This window comes from Podarcis bocagei (assembly GCF_964188305.1).
Source record: "Podarcis bocagei genome assembly, chromosome: 6".
Classification (NCBI taxonomy): Eukaryota; Metazoa; Chordata; class Lepidosauria; order Squamata; family Lacertidae; genus Podarcis; species Podarcis bocagei.
In genome coordinates, this window is record NC_138130.1 from 21,061,775 (window position 1) to 21,089,207 (window position 27,433).

General features: G+C 48.5%; 2 protein-coding genes across 3 annotated transcripts in view; both read left to right on the plus strand.

Annotated features, from left to right (window-relative positions):
• OBI1 (ORC ubiquitin ligase 1) overlaps positions 1-3,538 on the plus strand; it is a 28,527-nt gene extending 24,989 nt beyond the window's left edge. For both annotated transcript variants that reach the window (XM_081198387.1, XM_081198388.1), the window contains exon 6: positions 967-3,538. In XM_081198387.1, coding sequence (XP_081054513.1) covers positions 967-2,530 — 1,564 coding nt within the window. In that variant the 3' untranslated portion in view covers positions 2,531-3,538. The remainder of the gene's footprint in view (positions 1-966) is intronic.
• Positions 3,539-22,540: 19,002 nt separating this feature from the next.
• POU4F1 (POU class 4 homeobox 1) lies at positions 22,541-26,219 on the plus strand. The gene is made up of 2 exons (XM_081198711.1): positions 22,541-23,041; positions 24,004-26,219. The coding sequence occupies exons 1-2, from the start codon at positions 22,919-22,921 to the stop codon at positions 25,042-25,044; spliced, it is 1,164 nt and encodes a 387-aa protein (XP_081054837.1). The 5' UTR covers positions 22,541-22,918; the 3' UTR covers positions 25,045-26,219.
• The last annotated feature ends 1,214 nt before the right edge of the window (positions 26,220-27,433 follow it).

Genomic DNA, 27,433 nt, shown 5'->3' on the forward strand with positions numbered 1-27,433 from the left:
ACAATAAAATACAATAACCTATTAAACATTAAAAGCTTCCCTAAACAGGGCTGCCTTTAGATGTCTTCTAAAAGTTTGGTAGTTATTTTTCTCTTTGATATCTGGTGGGAGGGCATTCCACAGGGCGGGCTCCACTACCGAGAAGGCCGTCTGCCTGGTTCCTTGTAACTTCACTTCTCGCAGTGAGGGAACCGCCAGAAGGCCCTCGAAGATGGATCTAGTGTCTGGGCTGAACGACAGAAGTGGAGATGCTCCTTCAAATATACAGGGCCGAGGCCATTGAGGACTTTCTCCTGCGCCATTCTGCTGCCTCAGAGCCTTCCCAGTCTGATATTTCCATGGGAGGTTCCCTAGGCTGTTGCCTCCCCACATTCCTCCTCATCTAGCCAGTCCTTGGCAAGAATCTGTTTTGGAATTCTTTTGATGGCGATATTGTTTTATCGCTTGTTGTATGTTGGCCACAGATCTATTGGGAGGATGGGCAGGATATACATTTAAGTAATTGTTATTATTTATGGGACCCCTTTTTTCAATAAAATGTAAACTCAGCACAACTTACAATAGTTAAATAAATAGCCCAGCAATGCCTGGAGAGACCACAGATGCCTCATCTCCCTTCCCATTCCATGTCTGCCATTTTCCCTTCCTTCTCAGAGTCCCTCTTATTTTCCTAACTCCATAAATGTGTCTGTCTTCTGAGCCACCTTCGTCAGAGCTATGAGTTGTTTGCATATAACAAATCGTCTATTTAATTACCTTTAACTTTCAAGCCACAGGTTTCTTCTAGGAGGCCTATAGAACCACGTTTTGTTGATCTTGCCTCTGTTGTAAAGCTATGGCAGGGTATATGGGATTGTTGAGGGTTGCTTCTTGTATAAATAAGTGAAACAGTAAGAATTGGGGTGTTGGTTGACTCTCTGTTTCCTTTAACCCTCTTTAAACGCCTCGCATTTTGGTTTCCTGCAGATTCGGGAGGTTTACCGTCGCCGTGCTTCAGTCCAAGCTGGAACAGTGCGAGCGCGAAACCAACCGCCTGAAGAAAGCTTTGGAGAGAAGCGATGCCTACATCGAAGACCTGGAAGCTCAGGTCGCTCGGCTGAAGAGGGAAGGCAGCCAACGGAAAAGCACAAGCCCGGAAAGCGACGCGGTGGATCCCATGGAGGACAAAGAAAGTGGCAGGAGCGCAGCCAGCGAGATAGCGCTGCTGGAGAGCCCAGAAGAGCCCATAGACCCGAGCTGCTTGTGCGCTAGCCACAGCCCGGATGACCTCGAGCAGCCGGCAGGTAGCGGGCTGTTGGGGAGCAGTAATGACGTGTGCCTAAATTCAGCCGGCCGGGGATGTTCGGATGAGCCCGTTGCTCAGTGCTCGTCTGGCACGGACGTTTTCGCCGGCTCTCAGGAGGGCCTCTTGGATATAGGGGGCTCCGAAATGGACACCTGCTCAGAGCAAACATGGGATAAAATAGAAGACTGTGTGCCGTATAAAGAAGAGCTTTATGAACTCCCAGATCCCTGCACACCACTGTCTCTCAGTTGCCTGCAGCTGAACACTCCTGGCAACAAAGACGACCCTGCCACGAAAGAGGAGGATCCCAGAACGACACCCACCTTTCTGAGAAAACTGGAGTTTGAGGATTTTGGCGAGGCGTCGGATGACGGGAACAAAGACTCTCCGGAACATAGCGCCAGCAGTTGCGAGGGCAGTGAGACCAAGGCAGCCTGTTTTGCTTCGGACAAGCCGGTGTTTTGGAACAGGTGCCAGCCACGCTATGACGAGAACTTTGAGGGCGCCGAGCCCAGCGCGGCCCCCGGCGACTCTGGCGAGCCTTCGGCAAAATCCAGCGACAAAACGCACAACACCAGTGTCCCCAAAAAGCTGCATCCCGTCCGCTCTTCAGAAATGAATCGAACCAGGACGTCCAGCGAGGCGTCTATGGATGCCGCCTACCTTGATAAAATCTCCGAGCTGGATTCGATGATGTCCGAGTCTGACAATAGCAAGAGCCCCTATTACACTTCCAAGTCGTCTTCTGACCTGGATAACTCTTGCAAGTCGACGCAGTGTCCTGACCTCCTCAATGAAAAGGATAAAACTGTCAAGGAGAGGAAGGAGGAAAACGCTCTGAAATGTCCTCTTGCAGGTGATAATTCGGAAGAGGGGAGCGACTGGAAGTCTGCCACCTTTTCCATCCTTTCTCCATCTGCGTTAGAGGCGACAGAGCCGTTCCCGTTATTTGCCAGCCGGACTTCAGAAACGATTGAAACGAAACCTCGGAGTTTCCTATTCCAAAGAGAGCTTTCCCCAAGCTTTCTCTTTAGCAACTCTCGAGGGTCATTTGAAGAGCACAAACTTGGGTCCCCTCTCTATAAGGTAGCGCCCGAGTTGCAGACCCTCCACAACCAACTCCAGTCTCCTTGGTCGTCTTCCTTCATACCCGACAGAAAAGCCAAAAGTATCCACGCGTCGGCGAAAAGGAAAATCCAGAGTAGCCTGTCCAGCGCGAGTCCCTCAAAAACGACCAAGAACTGATTCCCTTCTTGACTTTCAGTGGGTTTTTTTGTTTTGTTTTCCTAAACACAATACTTTAGTGCCAATGTGAAAATGTTCGTTCCTTCACCATCCCTTGCAAATTCCTTTTGGGTTCTCCAGTGACCTCAGTCTGTCCTACTTTGACACTGAGCGACGGAGTGTCGAAATCCTTTGGTGCAGGGGTGAGGATCCTGTGGCATTCCCAGATTCAGCCAGACTACAATTCCCACCATTCCTGACAATCTGCTGGGCTGGTGGGAGTCTGGCAACATCTGTAGACCCACAGCTTCTTTCCCCCTCTGCTTTGGAGTACATTTTCTTGAAGAATAAATCTTCGTAACGTTTATCTCTTGATAGATGTCTTCAGGTTTAGGCACCTCGGGGTTTCTTTTTGTTTCTTTAGCGTTGGGTTATAGGAGGTCTCTATCCCGTGAGGAGCTGTTAAATGCCCAGTTACTGAGCCTTGACAGATCTTCAAAGCAGTTTCTCGTGGAGACAAATTGTGATATGGGTTTGACACCAGTGGGGTGGCCGCGTTGCTTCTCGTTTTCTTCTGCAAAAATGTGACAGGAGCTATCATCACAAAGCCCAGCTTCTCTCCGAAACTGGTTTCCACCGCAAAACATTTGCTTGCTCGCACCTGCATGAGTCTTTGCTGAATCTGTAGCTTTGAATATGTAGCTGTTAGTCTCTTTCTTTGGCAGTTTTCATTTGGAAAAAATAATGTTGTTTTGCTGAAGACACAGAACCCAGTCCTTTTTGCTTCTTTGCTCTCCTTTTTTTTTAATTAAACACTGCTTTCAACTTTCCAAAAGAGAGAAAGTGCCACTGTTGTACAAGACCGTGTTGTTTTGTGACTGTGTAGTTCATAAAAATGGGTTGGTATGCTAATGCCTTGTTTACCAAATGTGCACTGAGCATTTTACATGAATACTGTACTGTTTTACATTAATACTGCATGCTTTTTTCTATGTGGAATGAATAAAAAAAAATGTCACAAGCACCGCATTTCATTGATGCTGCTTCAGATACTGAATTAGCATACAAAGAATTGGAGACTTTTGTAATTAGAAATCCTACTCGGAATGTTCATTAAGTCGTTCCCTGTGATAGCAGCGCGTACCAGTTTTGTCAATGTGGTATCGAATAATGTAGCTGGTATCTTTTGATTTCCATCCTGCATTAATGTTTGGTTTCAAATTCACTTGTATTCTACTCTTGCCTTCAAAGAGCTCTGGGCAGCAAAATGTCTAAGGGGCTATTGCTGTTCATTTGTGTGGGTTGTTTTTTTTTTTGCATCCCAACTCCTCTCAACTAGGGTCAAGCAAGAGGAACTGGCCTGAACTACACATTACGGCATAATCAACCCCTCGTAATTAGTACAGCTGAGAATGTGTGACGCATCATATTAGAGTTTTTTCTTATTCTGTGATCTATTTTACTGGCTTGTGGCACTGGGGGAAATAGGGGGAACAACCTCCCAAGAAGGGCTGAATCTGTCAATTTCGCTTCCTCTAGCATTCTCCAACCTTGATTTCAATTCTCCACATTTCTGCAACGGTTTACCACTGATGGGAGGAATCCTCATGAAAATTCACCAGAATCTTAGCATGAACCTTTCCCAAAGATACGTTTATACCTGCCAGGCACATTTTTTTTTGCAAGAAATTTCTCCAGGCAGAATGCATTTTTTCCACTATTACATACAGATATGTCTTTTTTTCTAATTTGGTTGGAGAACTTCCCAAAATTCAAACAACTGCAAATTTTGACAGATAGTGTTTATTTTGCTTTCCATGCCGTTCCAGGAAGTGAAAAACTTGTGGAATCACTTTTTCAGAAGCTGCGCTTAGCGCCATCATTACTCAGTTTTAAGTGCACTGCAAATAATTTCCCTTCCCCCCCCCCCACCGGCTTTGATCCTTAATAGGAAGGGTATTGTGGCCTCTTTTAGTGGGGCAGGACTTGTATTCCTTTCTTTTAGTTCGGCTGTGTTTTTAGTCTTTTATTTGAATTGTGTTTCTATGTTTTTATTGTTCTGAATTGGTTTTCTGGCAGGTTGCTTTGAGTTACCTTGTAAGCAAAGCGACTAACCAATGCAGTAAAGGTAAAGGGACCCCTGACCATTAGGCCCAGTCGTGACCGACTCTGGGGTTGTGGCGCTCATCTCACTTTATTGGCCAGGGGAGCCGGCGTACAGCTTCTGGGTCATGTGGCCAGCATGACTAAGCCGCTTCTGGCGAACCAGAGCAGCGCACGGAAACGCCGTTTACCTTCCCACCAGAGTGGTACCTGTTTATCTACTTGCACTTTGACGTGCTTTCGAACTGCTAGGTGGGCAGGAGCAGGGACCGAGCAATGGGAGCTCACCCCATTGCGGGGATTCGAACCGCTCACCTTCTGATCAGCAAGTCCTAGGCTCTGTGGTTTAGACCACAGCGCCACCCGCGTCCTTAACCAATGCAGTAGATAACTATAATTATTATGCAGGTTTGCATTTAAAAGCCGGACCAAGACGAGTTTCTCCCACATCTCTACAGCTGACCCATATCCCTGTAACATGTAATTTGGGGCTGAGTTTTGAGGCTGATCTATGGGTTTCAACCCAGCTGTCATCATCAATCAAAGAGATTGTTTGGTTCAGCCTTACTGTAGAACCTATCAATGTCTCTTCAATTGGGTCAGTAGTGTTTTGCTCCCTTCCACCCCACCCTTCCAAGCTCCTTTCCTTGTGCTTAGAAGATATGAACTTCTTCCAAGAACTCTGTCAGAGTAAGTACTGTAAGAGCTAATTCAACATTGGCCTTCAGCTTTAAGTGCACAGATCAGGGAACCGGAAAAGGATGAACAGCATATGGAAGAAGAATGAAAAGCCAGGCAGGAATAATGTATGTACAATCCAACTTCCCACCAGGAATGTATTACTTGTCAGCAAGCTGTTTGCCCGATGAGCAAAACAAAAAATAAGCCAGTATTCTTGAACCTTGTGTTCCCAGATGTTGTTGGACTACAAATCCCATCATACCCTCTCAACTAAACCCAATGACCAAGGTTGTTTTGTTGTGTGTTTTTCATTGTGGAGGTTCATATTTTAATGGTTTTTATTGTAGTTTAATGTTTTAGGTTTTTATACTTGTAAAATGCTTGGAAGCAGTGTTAGAAACTCAGATAGTAAGCTAGATGCCAAACAGCTCCTTAAACCAAGGTTAGAGTCACTAAATTGGAATGTCTAGTTGCCATTTGGGGGCAAGGTAGCTCTAAAGTCTTGTCTTTCAAGTGATGGACTGACTGTGATTGATTCTCAGTTAAACCTCTGGCTAGTTCAGATGACAACTTTGAGCTAGGTTAAGAGCTTTAAGGACTTAAAGAAGAAAAGTCACTTGATCCAGGGACAGTCGACATGTGTATTGGCCTATTCCGACCTCTTAATGGTGGCTGCTCCTGCTCAGACTGCACAGAAAAAGCATTTTTGGTTCCTAAAATTCATTCTGATTGTGCAGATAAAAAGTAACAGAATTCTACAGGATGGGGTGTTAAGTCCAGATCCAAAGATCCCCAGGCATGTGCTTTCCAGATGGTGAATATGTCAGGCGCCATCCTGGTACCCAGGCATCTTCACTTGGTCGCAAGTGGTTGAAAGCCACGTGCAAAATGCACTGGACACCTGGCTAATTTCAAAAACTGCTTCGAAACCTGTTTTTGTGCTCAGTGGCCTATAAATGAATGACTCATTGTGGACAAGGAAAGAAGCTGAGAGCATGGCTGCCCTGCGCTATGGACAGCCAGGCGTCAGTTGCATGATCATGATCCAGAGCTCAGTTTTGTAGGTCAATGTTACTTTTTGAGGGCAATTTCTGCTGCCTCTTCTGACCCAACAGAATTCCAGTCATATATAGCAGGGATGTCCAACAGGTCAATCGCGATCTACTGGTCAATCCCTGGGAGGTTTTGGTAGATCGCGGTCGATCACTGGCTCCTCCCGCCCTCTAGATCGCTATACCAGAAGACGGAGCTCTTGCTGCGAGGCTGACTGTTGCATTAGCGATCTCTTGGTGAGCGACTTTTTTTACTTATTCCAACAACTTTGACCTGAACCCCAAAAAGGGGGTAGATCACTGCCAGTATTTAATTGTGTGAATAGATTTCAGTCTCTTGGAAGTTGGCCGTCCCTGATATATAGGTTCTCAAACCACTGCGCCAAATCAGAGCTCCGGTGAAATGTTGCGAGAGCTTTTCTTGGACCCTGCAATTTTAAATGGAGCGTGTTTTTTGGAGCACAGGCGAAATGAAGCAACGTTTTGTCCAGTTAGCCCAGTTCTGTATAGTCTGCCTGGCATTAGCTCAAGAATGTCAAGAAAGGCTCCTAATTAATTCTAAGGACTGCGCCTGGGCAGTCTTGCATCCAAACCATAGGCCCTGCCCCTGCACAACAGCCCTTCCGCAAGCATAAGGCAATAGCAGCAAATGCATCTCTGAACTTGTAACCCAGGTGTGCAAAGGGTTACACAAAAGGAAATGGCCGCATTAACATAACCTCTTTAAATTCAGATCTTTCTTTTCCTTTGCATGACCCACTCAAGGGCACAGTGAATGCTTCGTGTTCATTTCTGTGCACATTGTTTAAATATTTAATGAGGTGCGGCCTGCACACAAACTGATGTGTATCAAAATAGTTACGACACAGGCAAGGGGCTACACAAACAAAAACTAGTCTGAATAAACAGCATTGGCCTATTTTGCATCTGGAGATTTTATTCCAAACAGCCACATCTGGTACCAATGGGCGGTTACTAGAGTGTATAAAAGCCTAATCTGTCTGGATTTCGCAGAAGTCTTTGCTATCGCTGCACCTCAACATTAGCAAGCCGCACGTGTAAAATACAATTGCAGCATTGAACTGTTGGGTCCTCCTTGTTCCCAGCAGGGAATTAGAAGTAGGCATGTGTCAGGAAACTAAGGTCTCTTTCAGGTTTCCTGCAGGATTACCCAAGAGCCAAAAAACCCCAGTACTTTTGGTCTGTCCAAGGCTTTGTGTACTTATTGGAGTATACTTTTTCTCAATGAATGGCAGAAGCCCTCTCTCACGCAATACTGCAAGCAACTTTTGCAATGACGCATAGGAAGCTACCTTAAACTGAGTCAGACCATTGTTCCATCTACCTTTAGACTGTCTCCTAAACTGAAGAAGAGTTTGGAGTTTGGATTTGATATCCCGCCTTTCACTCCCCTTCAGGAGTCTCAAAGCGGCTAACATTCTCCTTTCCCTTCCTCCCCCACAACAAACACTCTGTGAGGTGAGTGGGGCTGAGAGACTTCAGAGAAGTGTGACTGGCCCAAGGTCACCCAGCAGCTGCATGTGGAGGAGCGGGGAATCGAACCCGGTTTCCCAGATTACGTGACTACCGCTCTTAACCACTACACCATACTGGCTCTCCAGTATGACTGGCAATGGTTCTCTGAGCTTTCTGACAGGAGCCTACTTGGAGATGGGCAATAAACCTGGGAGCCTGCAAACCCACACTAAAAAACCATTGTGTCAAAAAAAAGAGAAACACTTTGCCTTTACTAGTAGAAATTTTTAGGGACACGGGTGGCGCTGTGGGTTAAACCACAGAGCCTAGGGCTTGCTGATCAGAAGGTCGGCAGTTCGAATCCCCATGACGGGGGTGAGCTTCCATTGTTCGGTCCCAGCTCCAGCCCACCTAGCAGTTCAAAAGCACGTCAAGTGCAAGTAGATAAATAGGTACCGCTCTGGTGGGAAGGTAAGCGGCGTTTCCATGCGCTGCTCTGGTTCGCCAGAAGCGGCTTAGTCATGCTGGCCACAGGACCCGGAAGCTGTCTGCGGACAAACGCCGGCTCCCTCAGCCTATAGAGCAAGATGAGCGTGCAACCCCAGAGTCGCCTGTGACTGGACCTAATGGTCAGGGGTGCCTTTACCTTTACCTTTTCAAATTTTTTAGTGAATCAAAGAAGTCACCTGCTCCACACAAATTCTTTATTATTTAAGCAGTGGCGTAGCGTGGGTTGCCACTGCCCAGGGCTAGGTGGAGGGACTGGGTTGGAGGAAAAGGGACAGAATTCACATGCACATTCAACCCAGAAGACTGCAGCCACAGAGATGAGAAGAGTCGTTCCGTTATCTGGAGAGTTCGCTTCCTGATTTGCATGGAGAAGCCGCTTTCAATGGAGCCCAATGATGGAATCGCCATAAACCCAGTCCCCGCCCCCTATAGACAAGTTCATAGAGGAGAAAGCTATCAATGGGTGCTGACCATGGTGGATACATTCCACATCCTGTGTCTCTATTTCAGTTACTGGGACTCACAAGTGGGGAAAGTGCTGTTCCATTCATGACTTGCTTGCAGGCTTCCCTTAAGTATCTGGTTGGCCACTGAGAGAACAGGGTACTGGACTACATGCACCTTTGGCCTGAGCTTGGGGTGTTCCTCTTACATTTTTGTTGTTATCTTTACTTTAATCATGGCTTGTTCTTATATTCTGCATTTCAGGCAAATACTGTCTTCTCAAAGCAGCTCAAATCAATAATTTCCAAAATGACATATAGACCCTGCCCTCAGGCTTATAAAATACAAAGACATGGTGGGGTGGAGGGAGAGCATACAAAGGAAGCGCGTAAAAGTAGAGAGATCTGCTTGATAATGCCAAACACAAATTGGTGGGACATGGGTGGCGCTGTGGGTTAAACCACAGAGCCTAGGACTTGCCGATCAGAAGGTCGGCGGTTCGAATCCCTGCGATGGGGTGAGCTCCCGTTGTTCGGTCCCTGCTCCTGCCCACCTAGCAGTTCAAAAGCACGTCAAAGTGCAAGTAGATAAATAGGTACCACTCCGGCGGGAAGGTAAATGGCATTTCCGTGCGCTGCTCTGGTTTGCCAGAAGCGGCTTAGTCCTGCTGGCCACATGACCCAGAAGCTGTACGCCGGCTCCCTTGGCCAATAAAGTGAGATGAGCGCTGCAACCCCAGAGTCGGTCACGACTGAACCTAATGGTCAGGGGTCCCTTTACCTTTACCTAAAGAGGCATTGATAGCCAGCTGGGGGGGTAGCCGGTCTTCCTTTGCCAGTAGTCTTGCTTGCATAGAAGCACTCCAACTGACCCAACAGCCAGCAGATTGGCCGACTTTAACAGATGCCTGGAAAGTTTAAGAACATTTGCCTCTCCAGATGTAGGCTTTCAGCCCCCATGCTTGCTGGGTTGGTGGAAGTTGGCTTACAGATGTTGCTGAACTACAACTCCCAGCAACCCCAGCAAGCATGATCAGTGGCCAAGCACGATGGGGACTGTAGAGGTCTCCCACAGGTGGTTTAAACCTTGTCTTTCCCCATCTAATACCTGTTTTAATGCAGGGATGTGGAATCTATTCCCAATCTATTCCCATCAACCCCAGCCAGCACCATCCAACTGTTAAGAATCATGGGAGTTGGAGTCCAAGACACCTGAAGGTCCACAAGTTCTCCATAGCCGCTCTCATGACCACAGTTAACAATTCCTTCTTGTGTGGAAGCATAAGGAGTGGGAAGGGGGAGAAGACTAGGAGAAGGTGTCGGAAGCTGAAGAGGTAACAGGGCTTAGTGAGCAGGGAGAGTCTGTGGCAGAGAGGAGTCCAGAATCGGGGGCAGAAGTTGAAGCACGAGAGGAGGAAGGCCAAGAGGTACGGATGAGTCTCGCTGGCGAAGAGGCACGAGCATCTCACCCTTGTGCCTCAACAAGCTCCTCTCACCCCTGGTCTCCCAGAACCAGGAGAGGCATGAAGAGGCATAAGGAGAAGTTAGCTTCACCTGGGCATAGTCTCAGATTGCTTGGGGGAAACCCTGGAAAGGAGAGTACTTAGGCAGCTGTGGGGAAGCAGGGACCTTCAGTCTCATGGGGGCAACCCAGAGATGGGTTTTATTGTGCTTTTAATTCTGTTGGAAGCTGCCCAGGGTGGCTAGGGAAACCCAGCCAAATGGGTGGGGTATATATTTATTATTATTATTATTATTATTATTATTATTATTATTATTATTATTATTATTATTATTTTCTGTGCTCATCTGGCCTGGCATTCCTGTGCAGTGTCCATGCATTGAAGGCTGCAATCTCTTTTTTAAAAATGAATTTTATTAGTATTTTCCACACAACAACAACAACAACACGAAAGCTATCAAAAAATAACAATACACAACACACAGAAATCAACATTCAAAAACTAAAAACAAAACAAAACAAACAAACAAATCCATATCTTACAAGTTAATATTATAAACACTATAACAACAACAAGACATTGACTTCCACCAATCCCACAGCACCTCCTTTATCTCTCATCGTGTCTTCCTGTTTTCCTGTTTTCTTTATCCACTCTATCCTAACATCTAGATATAAATCCTTCTTTCATATCCTTTCACTTCACAAGGTTATTCCAGACTCAGCCAGATTTCTGCCCTCGAACCTTGACTTTTGAGGTATTCATTTAGGCACTCCCATTCTTTTTTTACTTCACTTTTTGGTTTTTGTCTGACATTGGCACGGGAGGAAGCTAACGGCTATAGGAAAATCTATGTGGCAAGAGCTACTTTCTGTTCCTGGCCTACATATTGTCACCTGTTCTGTGTCTGGAGCTGATCTGGGAAGCGGGTACTGGTTTATCAAGGGCAAGATGGCCAGAACCCATAACACTCTGTTACAAGAACTAGAACTTGAAGAACTTGAATTGCTTGAGCTTGCATTTTCTTCCCTCCCCACAATGCCTTGTTCTTCATCTATCGTGACTTTTCAGATTATGAACCTGAGGCCAGGGGTCATCTTAGTACTGAATTTTATAAGCCACTCTGAGCCTCTTTTGCTAAAGTGTGGGATACGTGTAAACAAATGTACATACAAACATATGTGACAGCTGTAGGGATGTGCATAAAAACTAGGACAGGACATATTAGCTAGATATTACCCTTCCTTATACAGTACACGTTTGTGAGTTTAGCAGAGTACACCCCTTTCGCAACAAAATTAGGACACTGTTGATTCAGCTGGTTATAGCCTTTTTGATGAAGCAAGCCAGGATGCCTTGGTGCAGCTTGGATTTTTCCTAGTATTTCCCCCTTTTATCCTTCTTAAAACCACAACAGCACAAAAACAGTCTCTTGGAATAAAATACAATTTACTCACAGTTCATCTACAGTAGCAATCTGGAGGCAGGCTTAGGTTTCAGTTTCAAGTAAAGGTAAAGGACCCCTGGACAGTTAAGTCCAGTAGAATTTGACTATGGGGTTGCAGCGCTCATCTCACTTTTCAGGCCAAGGGAGACGGCATTTGACCACAGACAGCCTTCCAGGTCATGTGGCCAACATGACTAAACTGCTTCTAGTGCAACAGGACACCGTGATGAATGCCAGAGCACACGGAAATGCTGTTTACCTTCCCACTGCAGTGGTATCTATTTATCTACTTGCACTGGTGTGCTTTCAAACTGCTAGGTTGGCAGTTACTATATATACTACATATATATGAGTCTTTTGACCTCACATTCAACAAGTCACTACTACCTCTCTGTAGAGATGTCTTGGCAGAAGATGCATGATGAAGGCAAGCGAGCAAGAGAGAGATGGAGACCTGACCAGTCTTTATAAGTTCTGCCCATCTCTACTTGGCTGCACCCAGGGGGGAGTGGCTCCCACAAGGTTGACAGGAAGTCCTCCCTCTTGGACCCACATTCCGCTGAGTGCCCATTCTAGCAAACAGGAAATGTTGGACTTGACTGCTCTTTCTGGATATCCCACAACAACAACCACACGGTGACCAGGACATCCAACCTTAGTATTCACCATCAGGAAGTGCTTGGGTGAAAAGATAAGTTTTCATTTGCCAGAGAGGGAGAGAAGGCCCCATTGTTGGTGGCTGCTGAATCTCAGCAGGGAGAGCATTTCCATGGTGGTGCCACAGTAGAAAAGTCCCTTTTCCTCTTTAATTGAAGCTATGCAATGCATAAGTAAACAATCCATCGGATCTGGCTGCAGGTTATACTAAGCTTTCATTTTATTGCTGTATTTGATGTTGCTTTGCAGTTTTTGTTTTGCTTTGTGTATGTTGCTACATGTGCCATTTGGGGGCTGAGTATGTGTCTCAGATGAAATATAATCAATGAACCATTTCCTTGGCAGAGCTGAACAGCCTGGTATGCATTTAGCATGTATTGTAAATAGGCAGAAAGAGAACATTGTTACTCAAAAGCCCAGACTTTTAAAGTGTGAGCTGGGATAAAGCAGACTAGCAGAGACCACTCAGAGAACATATTTTACTACACCTCTATTTATATAAATATTTAGAAACTCCACCATCATGTAAAAATGAGGTGGGCAGTTGGTGTACAGCTAAATATTTTCCTATTTGATATTATACAGATAGCCAAAGGAAGTCACTTTCTGGTTAGACTTAAAATTGTGCCCTCCCCCAACAAGAATACGTAAGTGTTCTTGTGTTCTTGTTGTCACGTCAGTGATGGATGAATGAATGTAAAGTATTTACGTGTCACTCTTCAGGTGAAGACCCATGGAAGAAAAAAATATTTAGCATTAGATCCATAACAGTGCAATTATGCTTCCTGTACACAGAATGACTGAGAGTGTGGTCAACTTGCACTGCTTCAGCAGGTGATTTTATAACATTTTCCAAGGTGGTATCTTATATTTTGCCTGTAATATGCTCAAGGTACAACCTTTCTGGCTATACTCCTCGCTTCAAAAAAGCATTCTACACCTTTAAAGTGACTTGCTTATGTTGCAGACACTCTCTAGCTCTAACAGAATTGCCACTGTCTGTATTTATTTTTTATTTATTTTTGCATTTCCTGTCCCTCTCTTACTGCAGTGCTTACAGTACCACATGTATCTAATGATACACACACAACACCTACAGATGAATATCACATTTCATGCATCTGATGATGTAGCTTTTATGGACTACATCATCAGATGTAGTCCATAAACGCTAATGCTGTTTTGTTTTGTTTTTGTTTTGTTTTTAATGTAGTCGTTTAAAGTGCCAGAAGATTCTTTGCTTCTGTTGCAGAACAGATTATTAACAGCTACTGCCCTTTTGAAAATCACTGTAAAGCTGAAAAAGGTTTTAAATAACCAGTGTCAATATGAATTACTAGAGGATTGGCATGCAAATTTAGCAGATACAAAGGGGGTGACTCTGGAACCAATCCTGGGGTGTATGTAAGGTGTGAACAAACTGGGTGAACTTTCATTTCACCATCAGAAGAATTATTGGGATGATTGATATCACAGCTGCCTGTCCGCAGCCCTCCCAAACCCTACCGATAGAGTTGAATCTCACACTTCCTCTTGCAACTCAAGCTGCAACCACTCCTGTGATTTTTTTATTTTTTTTAGATTATTCTTCCTGCTAACAAAACCTGGTGATTAAGCCAGGAAACTAACAAAGAGTTTTCCTTCCACCTTAACCTTGCCCACAATCCTTTAACAAATTAATTAATCCTAATGAATTAACACTTCATTTATTTAAACATGCTACAGTTCATGAATTAAATTTTCATGCAGTGATTAAAGGCTGTTAAAATATGCATGATTTCGTTAAAATTTTATAATAAATCAGCGCAATGTGTTACATGACAAGGCAACTATTTCCCAGTCTCTTCTCTGCCCCCCCCTTCCTGAATGTGCTCGGATTTGCACAGATAGGAGGAAGGAAGGAGGCGGGGTGGGTGCGTTGAGACTGGAGAGCAGCTCATTCGGTCTGGATTTTTTTATTTTTGGCAAGCCCCAACCTCTCGGATGGCGTTTGCATTTTAACTCCTAATCGATCTCCTCCCTTCCAGCCCTTCCCCCTCCTTCTTTGAATGTGAAGCAGCGTGATTTAGCTGCTCCTAAGAGATCAAAAACGAAGAAGAAGTCTCTACCAGGAAAGGGAGGAAAGGTTCAGAAAGTGAAACTGACCAGAGCTGAACTGGATGGTTGAATTTAGAATGCCATGAGCGTTTGCATTTGCAAGGCACGATCACTGGATCTTTAAAATTCAGCGTTCTAGAAGGCTGCAGGCAAAAGCTTCATACGTGTCTGCAACATTCATAGATGGCTTCCACGCCTTAGAGAGTGGGCCGTCAAGGGATCTGTTCACACAGCCAACAGCAATTGGCCAAGGTCGCAGCAATGGTGAATCTGCGTGCATGAACTAACTCTTGGTTTAAACTCAAGTTTTGGAGGTTCCTCGCGTAACGTGGGAATGGGCTCCATTTAAAAGTTTGCTTCTTGCGGTGGGAGGGAAGTTCTTTCTGCGCGGTGAGATCCGCAATGCCCCATCCATGCATCCAAGCCATTCCCTCGGCGTTGCAGTGGCCAGGGAATGATTAGACACGCACGTGTGGACCCAGCCCAAGCTGCGAATTAATTCCCACCGAAATTAGATTGAAATAACTGCAGGACTCCCCGCTCGGGAATCATTAGGAGGTACAGGACGGTACTATGCCTGTGCACTGACTCAGAAGTACAGTGGTACCTTGGGGTAAGAACTTAATTCGTTCTGGAGCTGTGTTCTTAACCTGAAGCACCACTTTAGCTAATAGGGCCTCCTTCTGCTACCGCGCCGCCGGAACACGATTTCTTTTCTCATCCTGAAGCAAAGTTCTTAACCCGAGGTAATATTTCTGGGTTAGCGGAGTCTGTAACCTGAAGCGTATGTAACCCGAGGTACCACTGTAAATCTCAGCGAGGGAAGTAAATCCTCATACCAGCTTACTTCGGAGTAAACTCCATCCAACAGTTCTGGGCGAGAGGACATGTACAGAAATGCGTTTTCAGCCTAAAAAGTGCTTGTGCTTGTGTGTGTGTTTAGGATCTACTTACTCAGGGAGACGGATAAGCGGGTCCCTTCGACGCCCCTCCCCAGTCGCCTCCACCCAGCCAACCTCGCTGCTGTCCTCTCCTCCCCTAAGGGGACAAGGGGAGGCTGCCTTGGGACCTGCAATCACAATCGAGCTTTTCCATATTTAATATGACAACATTCTACACTTTGGCTGCAAAAGCAATCATTGCAGCTCGCGCGCCACTTAATTAGCAGGGCCTTTGCTGTTGTCAGGGAAAGTCCTCATTAGGACATGGAAAGACTTTTTGCTCACTCCACCACGCGGATTTGTTTTAAGGTCGATTGGCGTGTTCCCTCCCCGACGGCAGCACCTCTCGATCCTGAAAAAAGGGAGGCCGGCTCTTCGGTGGCAGCGCTTGCCATCCTCCAGCACGCTTGAGGACAAGGATGGGGCACCTGTGGCCGCCCAGATGTGCTTGGACTCCAGCACCCATCATCCCTGGCAACTGCTCATGCTGTCTAGGGCTTATGGAAATCTAAGTCCAACCACAGCCAGAGGACCACACAAGTTTGCTCCAATGAAGCGTTTCTCAAACTTGGGTCTCTAGCAGTTGTTGGACTACAACTCCCATCATCCTTAACTAGCAGGACCAGTGGTCAGGGATGATGGGAACTGTAGTCCAAAAACAGCTGGAGACCCAAGTTTGAGGAACGCTGCATCCCATATCCCAAAACTTGCAGAAGACTGGTTCTCATACGCTCTCTGTATTACTAGGTTCCTTCAATGTCTCAGCACCTGGTGGCTGACACTGAATGTGATCCGCCTCTACTCAATCAGCCAACTGGCCTAAGCCAATTGAGAAGGTCCATTCGCGCTGTTTTTGAACCCTGGTGGTGGCAGATTCACACGTGCAGGTCGCCGCTAGGATGCTTCAGTTCTCAAACGGTGGGCTTACACCTGTGAAGAGTTGGCAGTTGGGGAGGCAAGGAAAATGAAGAGAGCTATCTACAAGATCAGTACTTGGCTCAGACCAAAGGACCAAAAAGGACGCAATCCAAATTCGAGGATCAGTGAGTAGAGGCGTTTGGGGGGGGGGGGGAAGTGACGCGAAAAACTGCCTTAAGACTTTGAGGTTTATTTCAGAGTTAGGCATGCTTAGGACTGAGCTGCAACGTTTGCACAACCGAGCTGTGGGTGGCCTACACACGTGTAACGTCACACTGCTAAATAAGTCTGGCTGTCTTACTCCCTGGTGAAGATGCAAAGAGGCGAAGAGAGTGGCGCAAAGCGGATGTATTTGGACGAGGGCCGTAAAACCTCAAGATCAGCTGAAAAGCACGTGCCGTTCAAATTCACGTGACTTACCTCGAAGTAAAGATGTATTACCTCGGGGTGAAATATGGGTATTTTCATTACTGGATAAACGCTGAGACGAAATCACTAAGGGCTGAAGCCCATGGCGAGACATAGGAGTCAACTCCTAGGGGCCGAGGGGTCTTCAGTCACCCCAATAAAATATTTGAGGGCCCCCAAAGTTGATGGGCATTGTCATTCAAATAGTGTCCGTGCACCGCGTCATGTGATCGATTACGCGGGGCGGGGCTTATCTGGGGTCCCCCCTCCAATATTTTATTCAACTTGGCACCCCTGCCTCTGTGATTATCAGAAAGACACTGGCAGTCCATAATACTAGGAAGGAAGGTGGGATTTCCTTCCATTTGCAATCAAGGGCCTTCCAACAAGAAATCGAACAATATTGGGCTCCACATAGCAAGAGCTTTATTTTTTACTCCGAACAAGCGAGACAACACGAGGCTAATTTAATATCTTTTTTTTCTGTCCCCAGTTTGTTTTAAAGGGAATCTTCCTACTTTTTCAAGTGGGTGCAAGAGAAAGACAGTGGTGAGCTTCTGCGCCACGACTGTTAGACCAAATGCACTTGTCTTCCTCTGGTTTTGAGTGGTCATTTAAAAGAAGAAGAAGAAAAAGAAAAAGATCAGGAGTACAGCCCAGCCGCGGGTCTCCAGTGGACTTTAGATCCTCCAAGCTGGAGTGTTTATAGCCATCAGTATTCATGAGCATGGAAAAAAGCGCCCATTAGGAATAACAGCGAGTATTAAAATATATTAGGAGGCCCGTGGGAGAGGCGGTCTGCAGGTCAGCCAAGTTCCTGGAGGGGGAGAAAGCGCTTTGTGTGTAAGTTGTGCAGAAAGGGGTCTCTGGACCAGACGAGAGCAGCGACCCAACATCTATCCAGACTCTCAGTCCCTTTCCAGCAGAGAAAGGCAGAGCAGCTGGTTTCTGGAAATGCGGGTACAGGTCCTGTTTCTTCCTCCCCACCTTAACCCCCCTTTGGAAACAAACGGCTGGCCTGATCTCAGTGTGGAAAGATCAAATGCTCAGAAACGCAGCCAGCGAATCCCGATCGTGGTTGGGTTCTCTTATACCCAAGCCCCTTCTGCTTACCCAGTCAAGAGCCAGGTGAGCGCCGCAAGAAACAGCGGGGAAAACAGGGGTGATGATGGGCCTCGGGGCGCGTTCTCAGGACCGCGTGTCACGGATTAGCCAACATTTACTGTAACCTCGCGCAACTGGCAATCAGAACCTCTTCCGAGAGGAAACTTTGGGCTCCTCCACTGCAAGGCTGTATTTGTGTCTACAGAGGAGCACGCCCCACTGAATTCAGTAGGACTTACTCTCAGGTCACGTGCTCGAAGGTGTGCAGCCCAAGCCAGGCTGACAGATGAAGAAGGCATTCTAAGTTGCGTGTAGGAACTAGGTGTCAGAAGTAATTCTCGATTACTTCCTCTTTCTCCCTTGTCTCTTATCCCTTGTGTTGTATTTTTGTTTGTTTGTTTGTTAGAATGTAAACCTGCGAATAGGGAGTGTCTTGTTTTGATCGCGTGTAAGCGGCTCTGGAAGACTTTCGGCTGCACAGAGGGGTATAAATACTCAAAATAAAATGAAATAAAATAAAGGGGGGGAAACGTACACGTCTATGGCCTCGCACCTCCAAGGTGGGGGTCTTTGCCACCCTCTTCTCCTAACCTGGAGATTCTTTCTGTGTCATCTGACAAGAAACACAGATACAAATAAGCCATCTTCATATAATTTGTAGGGTACGCCCACTGTCTTTGGGGTCCATTCCCCCCCCCATCTCATCTGACATCAGCTAGGAAAGCGGGGGGCGAGAGAAGAGGTTGATTATGGAAAGACCTTGCTGTAGGAAGAAAAGCCACACACACACACACACACACCATCTCCGGCTTCTGTTGAGTAGAAAAGGTCTCTGGCGAAGAATTCTGTGTAAGTGGGAAGGCAGTCTAAAGTTACACCGAGGCAAATTGATCGAAGGGAACCGCGATGTCGTTGTTATAGCTGTCCCTTGTAGGCAAGTGGTTTGGGGAGAGGCGATGAAGGGACAGGTCGGGGAGCTGTCCAGCACCGAAAATTCCTGAAAAGCCTCAATATAGTCTTTGGCTTTCAGTTTGCAGTGTGCGTGGTGCGGGTGAGAAGAAGAAGAAGAAGAAGAAGAAGAAGAAGAAGAAGAAGAAGAAGAAGAAGAAGAAGAAGAAGAAGAAGAAGAAGAAGAAACATTTGTACAGCGCTTACTAAAAAGTTTCACATACATTATGTAGTAGTAGGTCTTTCCTTGGAAAACCCAATGGCAATGTTTAGGGTTGAACGTAGAAGATAGAGATATCCTATGATGCAAACCAAGACAAAAGCAAAAACTTCATCTATAGTGAGGGAAAGAATACAACTTTAATGAATGAACCTAAGGACATGCTCCTTATCTTGCAAATACTCCCCCAGAGCCAGCTTCCGCTTTGTGTGTTCACACACACACAAACTTAGCAGGTTTTCCAACGCTTTCTCTGATCTTTTTTTGCAATCTATGTGCCACGACTAAATTTTCTGCATCCTCTGAGCACTGGCTCCCCTCCCCTCTTTTTTTTCCTTTTTTTAAAGATCCGTAAAGGCTTTACACCCAACGTTTCCCAACTCAGAATCAAGAGTCATGTCCCAGAAGTGATTCAAATCCACAAGGTCTACTGGAAAAGCTTTTGATCTGCGGGAAGACAGTCTAAGGCGGCCATCCTCTGCACACTTAACTGGGAGCAAGTCCCATAACTGAACTGAATGGGGCTTGCTCCTGCCTAGATATGCACAGGTTGGCACTGTAAGTGTGTGGGGATTCTTTTGAAAAGAGTACATGCCCGGGAAGGCAGCAGTTGTGTGTCTAAAGCACTTCCACCACAATTAATACTTTACCTCTGTCTTCCCCCTTAACACTTCTGTCTTCACCCTTAAGACGCCTGTCTTCACCCTTAACATCCCGCAAAGCGAACAATTTGACTGAGCCATTCTGCCTCAGTGGTGTGCCACGCAAGCTCTCTGGCTTCCTAGATCTCTCCAAGGACCCTCGCCAAGCGGTCAGGAAACCCCCAACATTAATCTTGGTGAATGGATCCCTTACAACTCAGCCTGTTCCAAACTATCGACTGAGGCATAATTTGTGCACCAAGGCTCCGAAGACGAGGCATCTCGAGCCAGTACCAAGCAGACGTCTCTAATAAGAGAACAATAATTAGCCATCATATAGGAGAATCAGCAAGATAAATAATGCCAGCCCTCCATGCACAGCAGATCAGAATGTTTGAGTTCCCAGGACATATTTCACCGAGATAAATTTGAATCCAGGAACCCCACGGGACACATTCAAGGATGGAGACAGAAATTAATGAGCGCTATAGCCTCTCTGGCTGCGGGAGAAAACAGGGGGAAGGCGCATGATGGAAAATGTGGGTTTTCGTGGCGGGCGGGTGTGTGTGTACACAAATCTCGGCGCCAGGAACATGCGGCTCGCCCACTGCTCCTGGAGGAGGACTCGAGGCGGGGGACGCAGATTCCTTGCTGAAGACCCGCCGCCGACGCCTCCTTCTCCAATTATTTTACATATCTATCTTGTGTTATTACTCAGAGGCAAGGCTGGTTTTACAGCCTGCGGTGGAATTCTGCTGAGATAGTGGGGGTGTCGCAGCTTGTACAGAGCCGTTCTTTTTTGGGGTGCTTGGCGGAGGCCCCATCCAAACGTCTGAGCAAGCCACCAAAAAGAACAATTCGTAACAGCCTGCCTTCCTGTCACTCCGGAAAGTCGTCGCCACTGTTTTAAGGTCCTTTGCTTAGAATATATAGCGTGGGAGGTGGAGGGTCGCCTAAGCGATGGAGACAGATTCAGATCCGTTTGCAGACTTGGCTTACCAAGACCGCCTTCCCGCCCGCTCAGCCTCAGTTTTTCTTCCACGGGAATGGGGATAATATAGGGGCTGGCCTCGCAGTTGTAAGGTTGCATGAAGCAAAAATGGCCTTTACTCTATATGCCTTAGGGACAGTACTCTACATGAATAAATCACGTGTCAACAGTAGTGGAAGCGAAACCGGGAATTGGGGTGGGTGAGTTGACAACGACAAGAGAAATTCTCAACACACGTACACACCCCGTTCATTCCAGTTGAATTTGCTTCCAAGTAAGCGTGTTCCTGCTATATCCCGAGGAACAGACCTCCCTCTCCCTCTCTCCAGTCCTGTTCTCCATTAACCCCTTCCTTCCTTCCTTCCTTCCTTCCTTCCTTCCTTCCTTCCTTCCTTCCTTCCTTCCTTTACGCTCCCTGGAGTAAGCAAACTCCCTTTGTAAACGTGCAGGAGAGCGCGTCTTTTTCGAATCAGTCTGTCTGGACTCCCGGGTTCAATTGAGCCGTCTGCACTGTCAAGAGCCGTGTCTTTGCCCCGCACCAAGCAAGCACCATCCGAGGGGCGGGAGTGGACGCTCAGCACCCAGGTGATGCCACGTGGGTCTGAATGCACATGGAGACCAGTGAGGTCCTTCAGATACACAGACACACAAGAGAGGGTGTGTGTGAAACCTTCTAGGAGACTCGTTCCAAACAAGAATCTATTGATTTCCTAAAGCAGACTGCATTTGGGCTGAGTGACTCGGTGACTAGCAAATGACATTATTACAGGTGAGAAGGAGTCTTTTCGAAGAGGCATGCCCTCCCGAAAGATGTCGCCGCCCGAAGCACAAAGAGACAAATAGCATCTACAGAAATGCTGCAAAGTCTCCTTTTTTAAAGGAACCCTTTTAAAGAAAGCAGCAGCAGCAGCAGCAAAAAATAATAATTCCCAATGCGCGACGACAACCCGGCTAAACATAGACCCCTGAACTCCAACTGATTTAGCTAACCCGATCCTGTCGGCTTGTTGATGTGGGAGAAGGAAAACCCTACCGACTTCTTTGTGAAGTGTGGGTTGTATACATTCCTACATGAAGTCCCCCTGACCCCATCGGAGAATGAGGGCTCTCCGTCTTACAGTCCCAGCCCAGCTAAACACGTTCGCCGGGAAGCAGACCCCACTGATTTCAACGGAACTTACTTCCAGAATTGCTTGTTTTAGGAAGGGAGGTGGTGGGGACGACGACGGGACAATCGTTTTGTTGGAGGCGATGGAGCCAGTTCGGCTTACCCTTCAAGCGCTTCGTTCCGGGTGGGAGTTGTGGATCGGCTAGGCAGGACGGGCCCAGGGAATAGGACCACCAGGACGACTCGCCTCCAGCAAAAGAGAACTTAAAGAACGCAACCATGCTTTGACCACATTCACACAACCTATTGCTACAACGACACAGTTAATGGCTGGTTTGGCCAACAGCGACCAGGAAACGGACAAATCGCAAACCGAAAACAAAAAAGCGCAGTTCTGCGAGAAGCCTGCCGCTGCTTTTAAACCAGGAGAGCGAGAAAAGGTATCCAAACGCGCTAACCCAGCTCTCAGCCGCTGCTTTGCATCTCTTCTGGCGCTAGAAAAAGACATGCTTCGTCCTAATGGAGTCTATAGGCGGGCGGGCGCGCACACACACACAACCGGGCGCGCGCGGCGCCTAGACCCCCCTCCCCCTCCCCCGCACACATCAGCACATCTGTCCGTGTGCCAGCGGCACACGTGTCGGAGCTCCAGGTGTAACAGCAGCTGCCTTGGCCTTTGTCACCGGAGCGGCAGACTCCGGCTCTCTGGTTAGACGTGAGCAGGAAGATGCGACTGCGGGGGCGGGGGGAAGAGGAGGAGGAGAGAAGGAGGGAGGGAGGGAGGGGGGAGCGTGCAGAGGAAGGAGGAGGAGAGAGAGAGAGCGGGCCAGTCTATCAAAACTGGCGTCGCCAGTTCTCGCGAGAGGGAGAGCCGGTCGGGGAGCCACGGGATGTGGGGCTCAGGTGTAAGGCGAGCGCATCTCCTGCCAGCCTTGGGATAGAGCAGGCAGATAAGTCAGACGGCGAGGCTTGCAGGGAGGCTTGGCGTGCGCGCTCCCGGGGAGCTCCAAGCGCCAGCAGCCTCGGATGCGCCGCCGCCGCCGCCTCGTTGAGCTCCGGCGCTAGGAGAGCTCTTTTCTCCCCGCACGCTTGCGGCGCCTTGGGTGGATTTCGGGGTTGTTGTTTTTCCTTTCTCTCTCTCTTTTCTTCTTCTTCCTCCCTCTTTTCGTTTTTGGTTGTTGTTCCACCGCAAGCCTTCAAGATGATGTCCATGAACAGCAAGCAGCCGCACTTCGCCATGCACCCCACCCTCCCCGAGCACAAGTACCCGTCGCTGCACTCCAGCTCCGAAGCAATAAGGAGAGCGTGTCTTCCAACTCCGCCGGTAAGGGACCCGCCGCCAGCCGGGCTTCCCCGCTCGCCCTCCCGGCGCCTTGACTCCCGCCCCCCCCTCCCGCTCCGTCCCTCTCTCTCTTGCATGGATCCAGCCGCGTCCCCTCCCTCTCTCCCCTTCTCTGCAGATCCAGGGTTAAGAACGGGGCTTCGCGCGGCTTCCCTCCAGCTCTGCATCACTTTGGCTCCCGGGTCCTAGCTGGAACTCGATCTCCCCGCTCCCCACGAAAGGAATGTGCTTGTGTGTGTATGTGTGTGAGAGAGAGACCCGGCGGCCCCAGCCGACAGCGGCTGATCTCCCTTCCGTCCCTTCTCACTCGCTCGGACACTTTCTCTCACTCCTGCATCCGCCGCCCCTGGCACGGCCTCGGATTCCCCCACTCGCCACCCTTCTCCTCGGGCAATTGCATTTAAAGATTAAAAAAACTTATCGGCGTTCCTGTTGCTTAACCTCTCCCCCCCCCACCGCCCCGCCACCAATTCCCTTCTTCTGATTTTCCCATTCATCTCCCCCCTCCCCACCGCGCCTCCCCCTCATTGCTGTCCCAACATGACCACCCTTCTCTCTCCGCTGCCCCCAATTACATTCCTATGCTCTCCTGTTTCTGCCTTCTGTGCGCCGCCTCTTTCCCCTCTCCTTGCCTTCCTCTTCCGTTCCTCCTTCCCCTCCTTTCTCTCCGACCTGCTCACCCCTCTCCAATACATTTACGAACAACTTTTCCTTTTATCCCATTCCTCCTTTATTCTGCACCGTTCCATTTTTTTAAATTTCCTCCTTCCTTTATTCCAACCTGACCCTTGCTTCTCGGCCCCCTTTCCCCTGTTTTGGCGCTAATTTTCTCTCTCTCTTTCTCCCCATGGCTTTCCCCCTCCGTCCCTTCCCTTCTCCCTCTCGCTCCCCTTCCCGGCCCCGTTGCCCCCTCTCCGCCTCGTTTCTTCCCCTGTCGCTTGCAGCTGCAGAGCAACATCTTCGCCAGCCTGGACGAGACGCTGCTGGCGAGGGCCGAGGCTTTGGCGGCGGTCGACATCGCCGTGTCGCAGGGCAAGAGCCACCCGTTCAAACCCGACGCCACCTACCACACCATGAACAGCGTGCCGTGCACCTCCACGTCGACGGTGCCCTTGGGTCACCACCATCACCACCACCACCATCACCACCACCAAGCGCTGGAGCCCGGCGACCTGCTGGAGCACATCACTTCCCCCTCGCTGGCGCTCATGACCGGCGGCGGGGGACACGACGGGGCGGGCGGCGGCGGCGGCGGAGGCGGCGGCGGCGGAGGAGGCGGCGGGGGCGGCGGCGGAGGTGGGGGCCTCATCTCCACCTCGGCGCATCCGCACGCGCACATGCACGGCCTGGGCCACTTGGCGCACCCGGCGGCCGCCATGAACATGCCGTCGGGGCTGGCGCACCCGGGGCTGGTGGCGGCGCACCACGGCGGCAGCGCGGCCGGCCAGGCGGCTGCAGCTGCGGCTGCGGCGGTGGGCGCCGCTGGCCTGGCGTCCATCTGCGACTCGGACACGGACCCTCGCGAGCTGGAGGCGTTCGCCGAGCGCTTCAAGCAGCGGCGCATCAAGCTGGGCGTCACGCAAGCCGACGTGGGCTCTGCGCTCGCGAACCTGAAGATCCCCGGCGTGGGCTCTCTGAGCCAAAGCACCATCTGCCGCTTCGAGTCGCTTACGCTGTCTCACAACAACATGATCGCGCTCAAGCCCATCCTGCAGGCCTGGCTGGAGGAGGCCGAGGGCGCGCAGCGCGAGAAAATGAACAAGCCCGAGCTTTTCAACGGGGGCGAGAAGAAGCGCAAGCGGACTTCCATCGCGGCGCCCGAGAAGCGCTCCCTCGAGGCTTACTTCGCCGTGCAGCCGCGGCCTTCGTCCGAGAAGATCGCGGCCATCGCCGAGAAACTGGACCTCAAAAAGAACGTGGTGAGGGTTTGGTTTTGCAACCAGAGACAGAAGCAAAAGAGAATGAAATTCTCCGCCACCTACTGAAAAAAAATAATTTTAAAAATAAACAAAACACAGACGGACAAAAAGACACACAGACAGACACAGACACACACGCAGAGAGAGAAAGACAGACAAAATAATAACTGGCCGCCTCTCCGATCCCACCCAAGCAAAAAAAATTTAAAAAACAACCTTTGACCTAAGACAAAAGGCCCTCGCAGTCAAAATTCCCCCAGAGAATGGAGAGGGAGGAGGCGCGCTTTTGGGGGGGGGGGCTTCGTTTGTTTTGTAGAAGGGGCGCAAAAGGCAAGGGAGCGTGGAGAGGGGCTGAGTTGGGGGACCCCACGGACTTCTCGTTTGGACTAGAGACTCTTGGGAGGGGGCGACCGCTTGGGGACTGACCGAGGACCAATGGAGGGGGGCGGGAGGGGGGCACAAATCAAACGAAAAGCGAGTCGCTTCAGAGAAACGAAGCATTCCGAAAATAAGCTCAAACACGTGTGTGCGTCTAAAAGGCCGGGGCGGGGGGGGCGGGGGGAGAGAGAGGGGGGGGGAGAGATAGTGAGTTCACTTTTTGAGTGTGATCCCTTTGGAAAGAGAAGGTGAATTGCAGCCTAAGCCCATGCACATAGATGTTCTGCAGACGGACGGGCGCGCCTGCGCGCGCGCAAGAGCCCATCCAGAAGGATTTGTACAAAATCGCTGCTTGGAAGCAGGAGGGCAGAGAGCGCAGAAACCTAAGCTGGGGGGTTGTGGGGGGAGTGAAGATGTGCTGCTCATGGCGTGTTTTGTTTTCGTCCTGCATTTTTTCCTTTTCGTTGCCCCCTCCCCCCGCGTCATTGTCCCTCCTTCCCACAAATGGTTTATTTCATTGAAGCTATTTTTCCTTTTAAAGTTGACCGATGTGGATCGCTCCATGTTCTTGGGATTGCGGGCGACTTGGGGGGGGGGGCGTGGAGGCCTGCGGTTAGGCGAGGAGGAGACGTGGTTAGCAAGGAGAGTCCTCCCGGATTATTGGTGATGTTTGTCGTGAGGAATTTTGCCCAAAGAGCGTCTCTGTTTCAGAAGCTACAAACTCCCTTCCCTACCCTGCGAAAGTTTGGGGGGGATCATTAAGCTGTTTTATTTCGTTGTATTCTGTTGGAAACAAGCAGCGTACAAATCAAAAGTCGTGGCCCGTTCGCTTTTATTTATTCCCCCTTCCCTTTCAGGCGCCCGGGTAGCTATGTAGCACAAAACAAAACCGTGTTCCCACGACCTTTCTGGTACCTGGTGTTGGGAAGCGGGTTCGTTTGAATGGACGTTTTAGCATCACCTTAACCCACCGGTCAGTTTAGCTTCCTGCAGGTGCGGAAAGTCCTGCTTTGGGTTTGATGTTTTTTCCTGCAAACCTCCGCGCCCTTCCTTGCACATTTGCAAGTCCAGTGAGATTTACTTCCGAGTTAAGGGTGCAGAGGTTTCCACTGGAAGATGTTTTTCTTTTTTAACCCAGGAAGAGAGCCGAACTCCTATTGTGAAACTCGCCACCGCAAAGTGTCCGGATGGGTGTTTCGATTTTAAGAGGTGAAGGAAAGCGCGCGCGGGGCGTTTGCGTGTTTGGTTTCCTCTCGATAATAAACGCTAGATAGACAAAATGTTGGGGGACCAAGGAATTTTGCACTGATACGATTTCCCACGTAGGACCAGGAGAGTTCTAGTTTCTGAAGGATCGTGACTTCTTGCCTCTTCTTTTTTTCTCCTTTTTGTTGGACAACAACCATCCGTAAGCGGAGGGCTGTTAACTTCTGTGAAATGGTAGCCGGGTATACAATGAAGGAAAGGCGCGGGAGGGAGGGAGACAAGAGGGAGCGGCGAGTTCTGAATCTTTTACAGGAAATGCTTTAATCTCCAAAAGAATTTATTTAACATGAAAAAGAGGGGTTTTTTTGGAGGGGAAAATATAATATCTATAAAAAGAAATTTGGGGTTCAGGCTTGGGTGGGAGGGAGGGAGGGAGGGTGGGAGGGACTGAGATTATGCATGTCATGTCCTGAGAAGGCGCAGAAAGATTCCATGATCAGGTCTTGGGGGGGGTTTGCTTGTTCGTTTGTTTATTTATTTAATTATTTATGCGAGTATTTATGGTTTAATAATTTATATAACGCGTGTCGAAGGCATTTTTTTCTTTTTACCCTCCTTTCTTTCTCTTCGTATCATTGTTTGCAGAGCAAACGTCCTATGCATTCGAAACTGAGCACTAAAAAAAATAAGAGAAAACTCAGAGCAGTAGTTTCCAGCGATTTATTTCCTTTCCCGCCCGCCCCCTCCTTTTTATTTTGTGAATGACGGATGTGATTTTCGCACAGTGGACTGCCTGTTTTTTCACCGAACACACACACACACAGGGAGATACACACACAAAACACACACACAAACACACACCCCAACACAC

What these genes read in the sequence shown, in the direction of transcription:
- POU4F1 (XM_081198711.1), top strand. Translation starts at nt 22,919, where the DNA reads ATGATGTCCATGAACAGCAAGCAGCCGCACTTCGCCATGCACCCCACC. An exon ending in CGTGTCTTCCAACTCCGCCG is followed by an intron (nt 23,042 to 24,003) that starts GTAAGGGACCCG and finishes TGTCGCTTGCAG; the next exon opens with CTGCAGAGCAACATCTTCGC.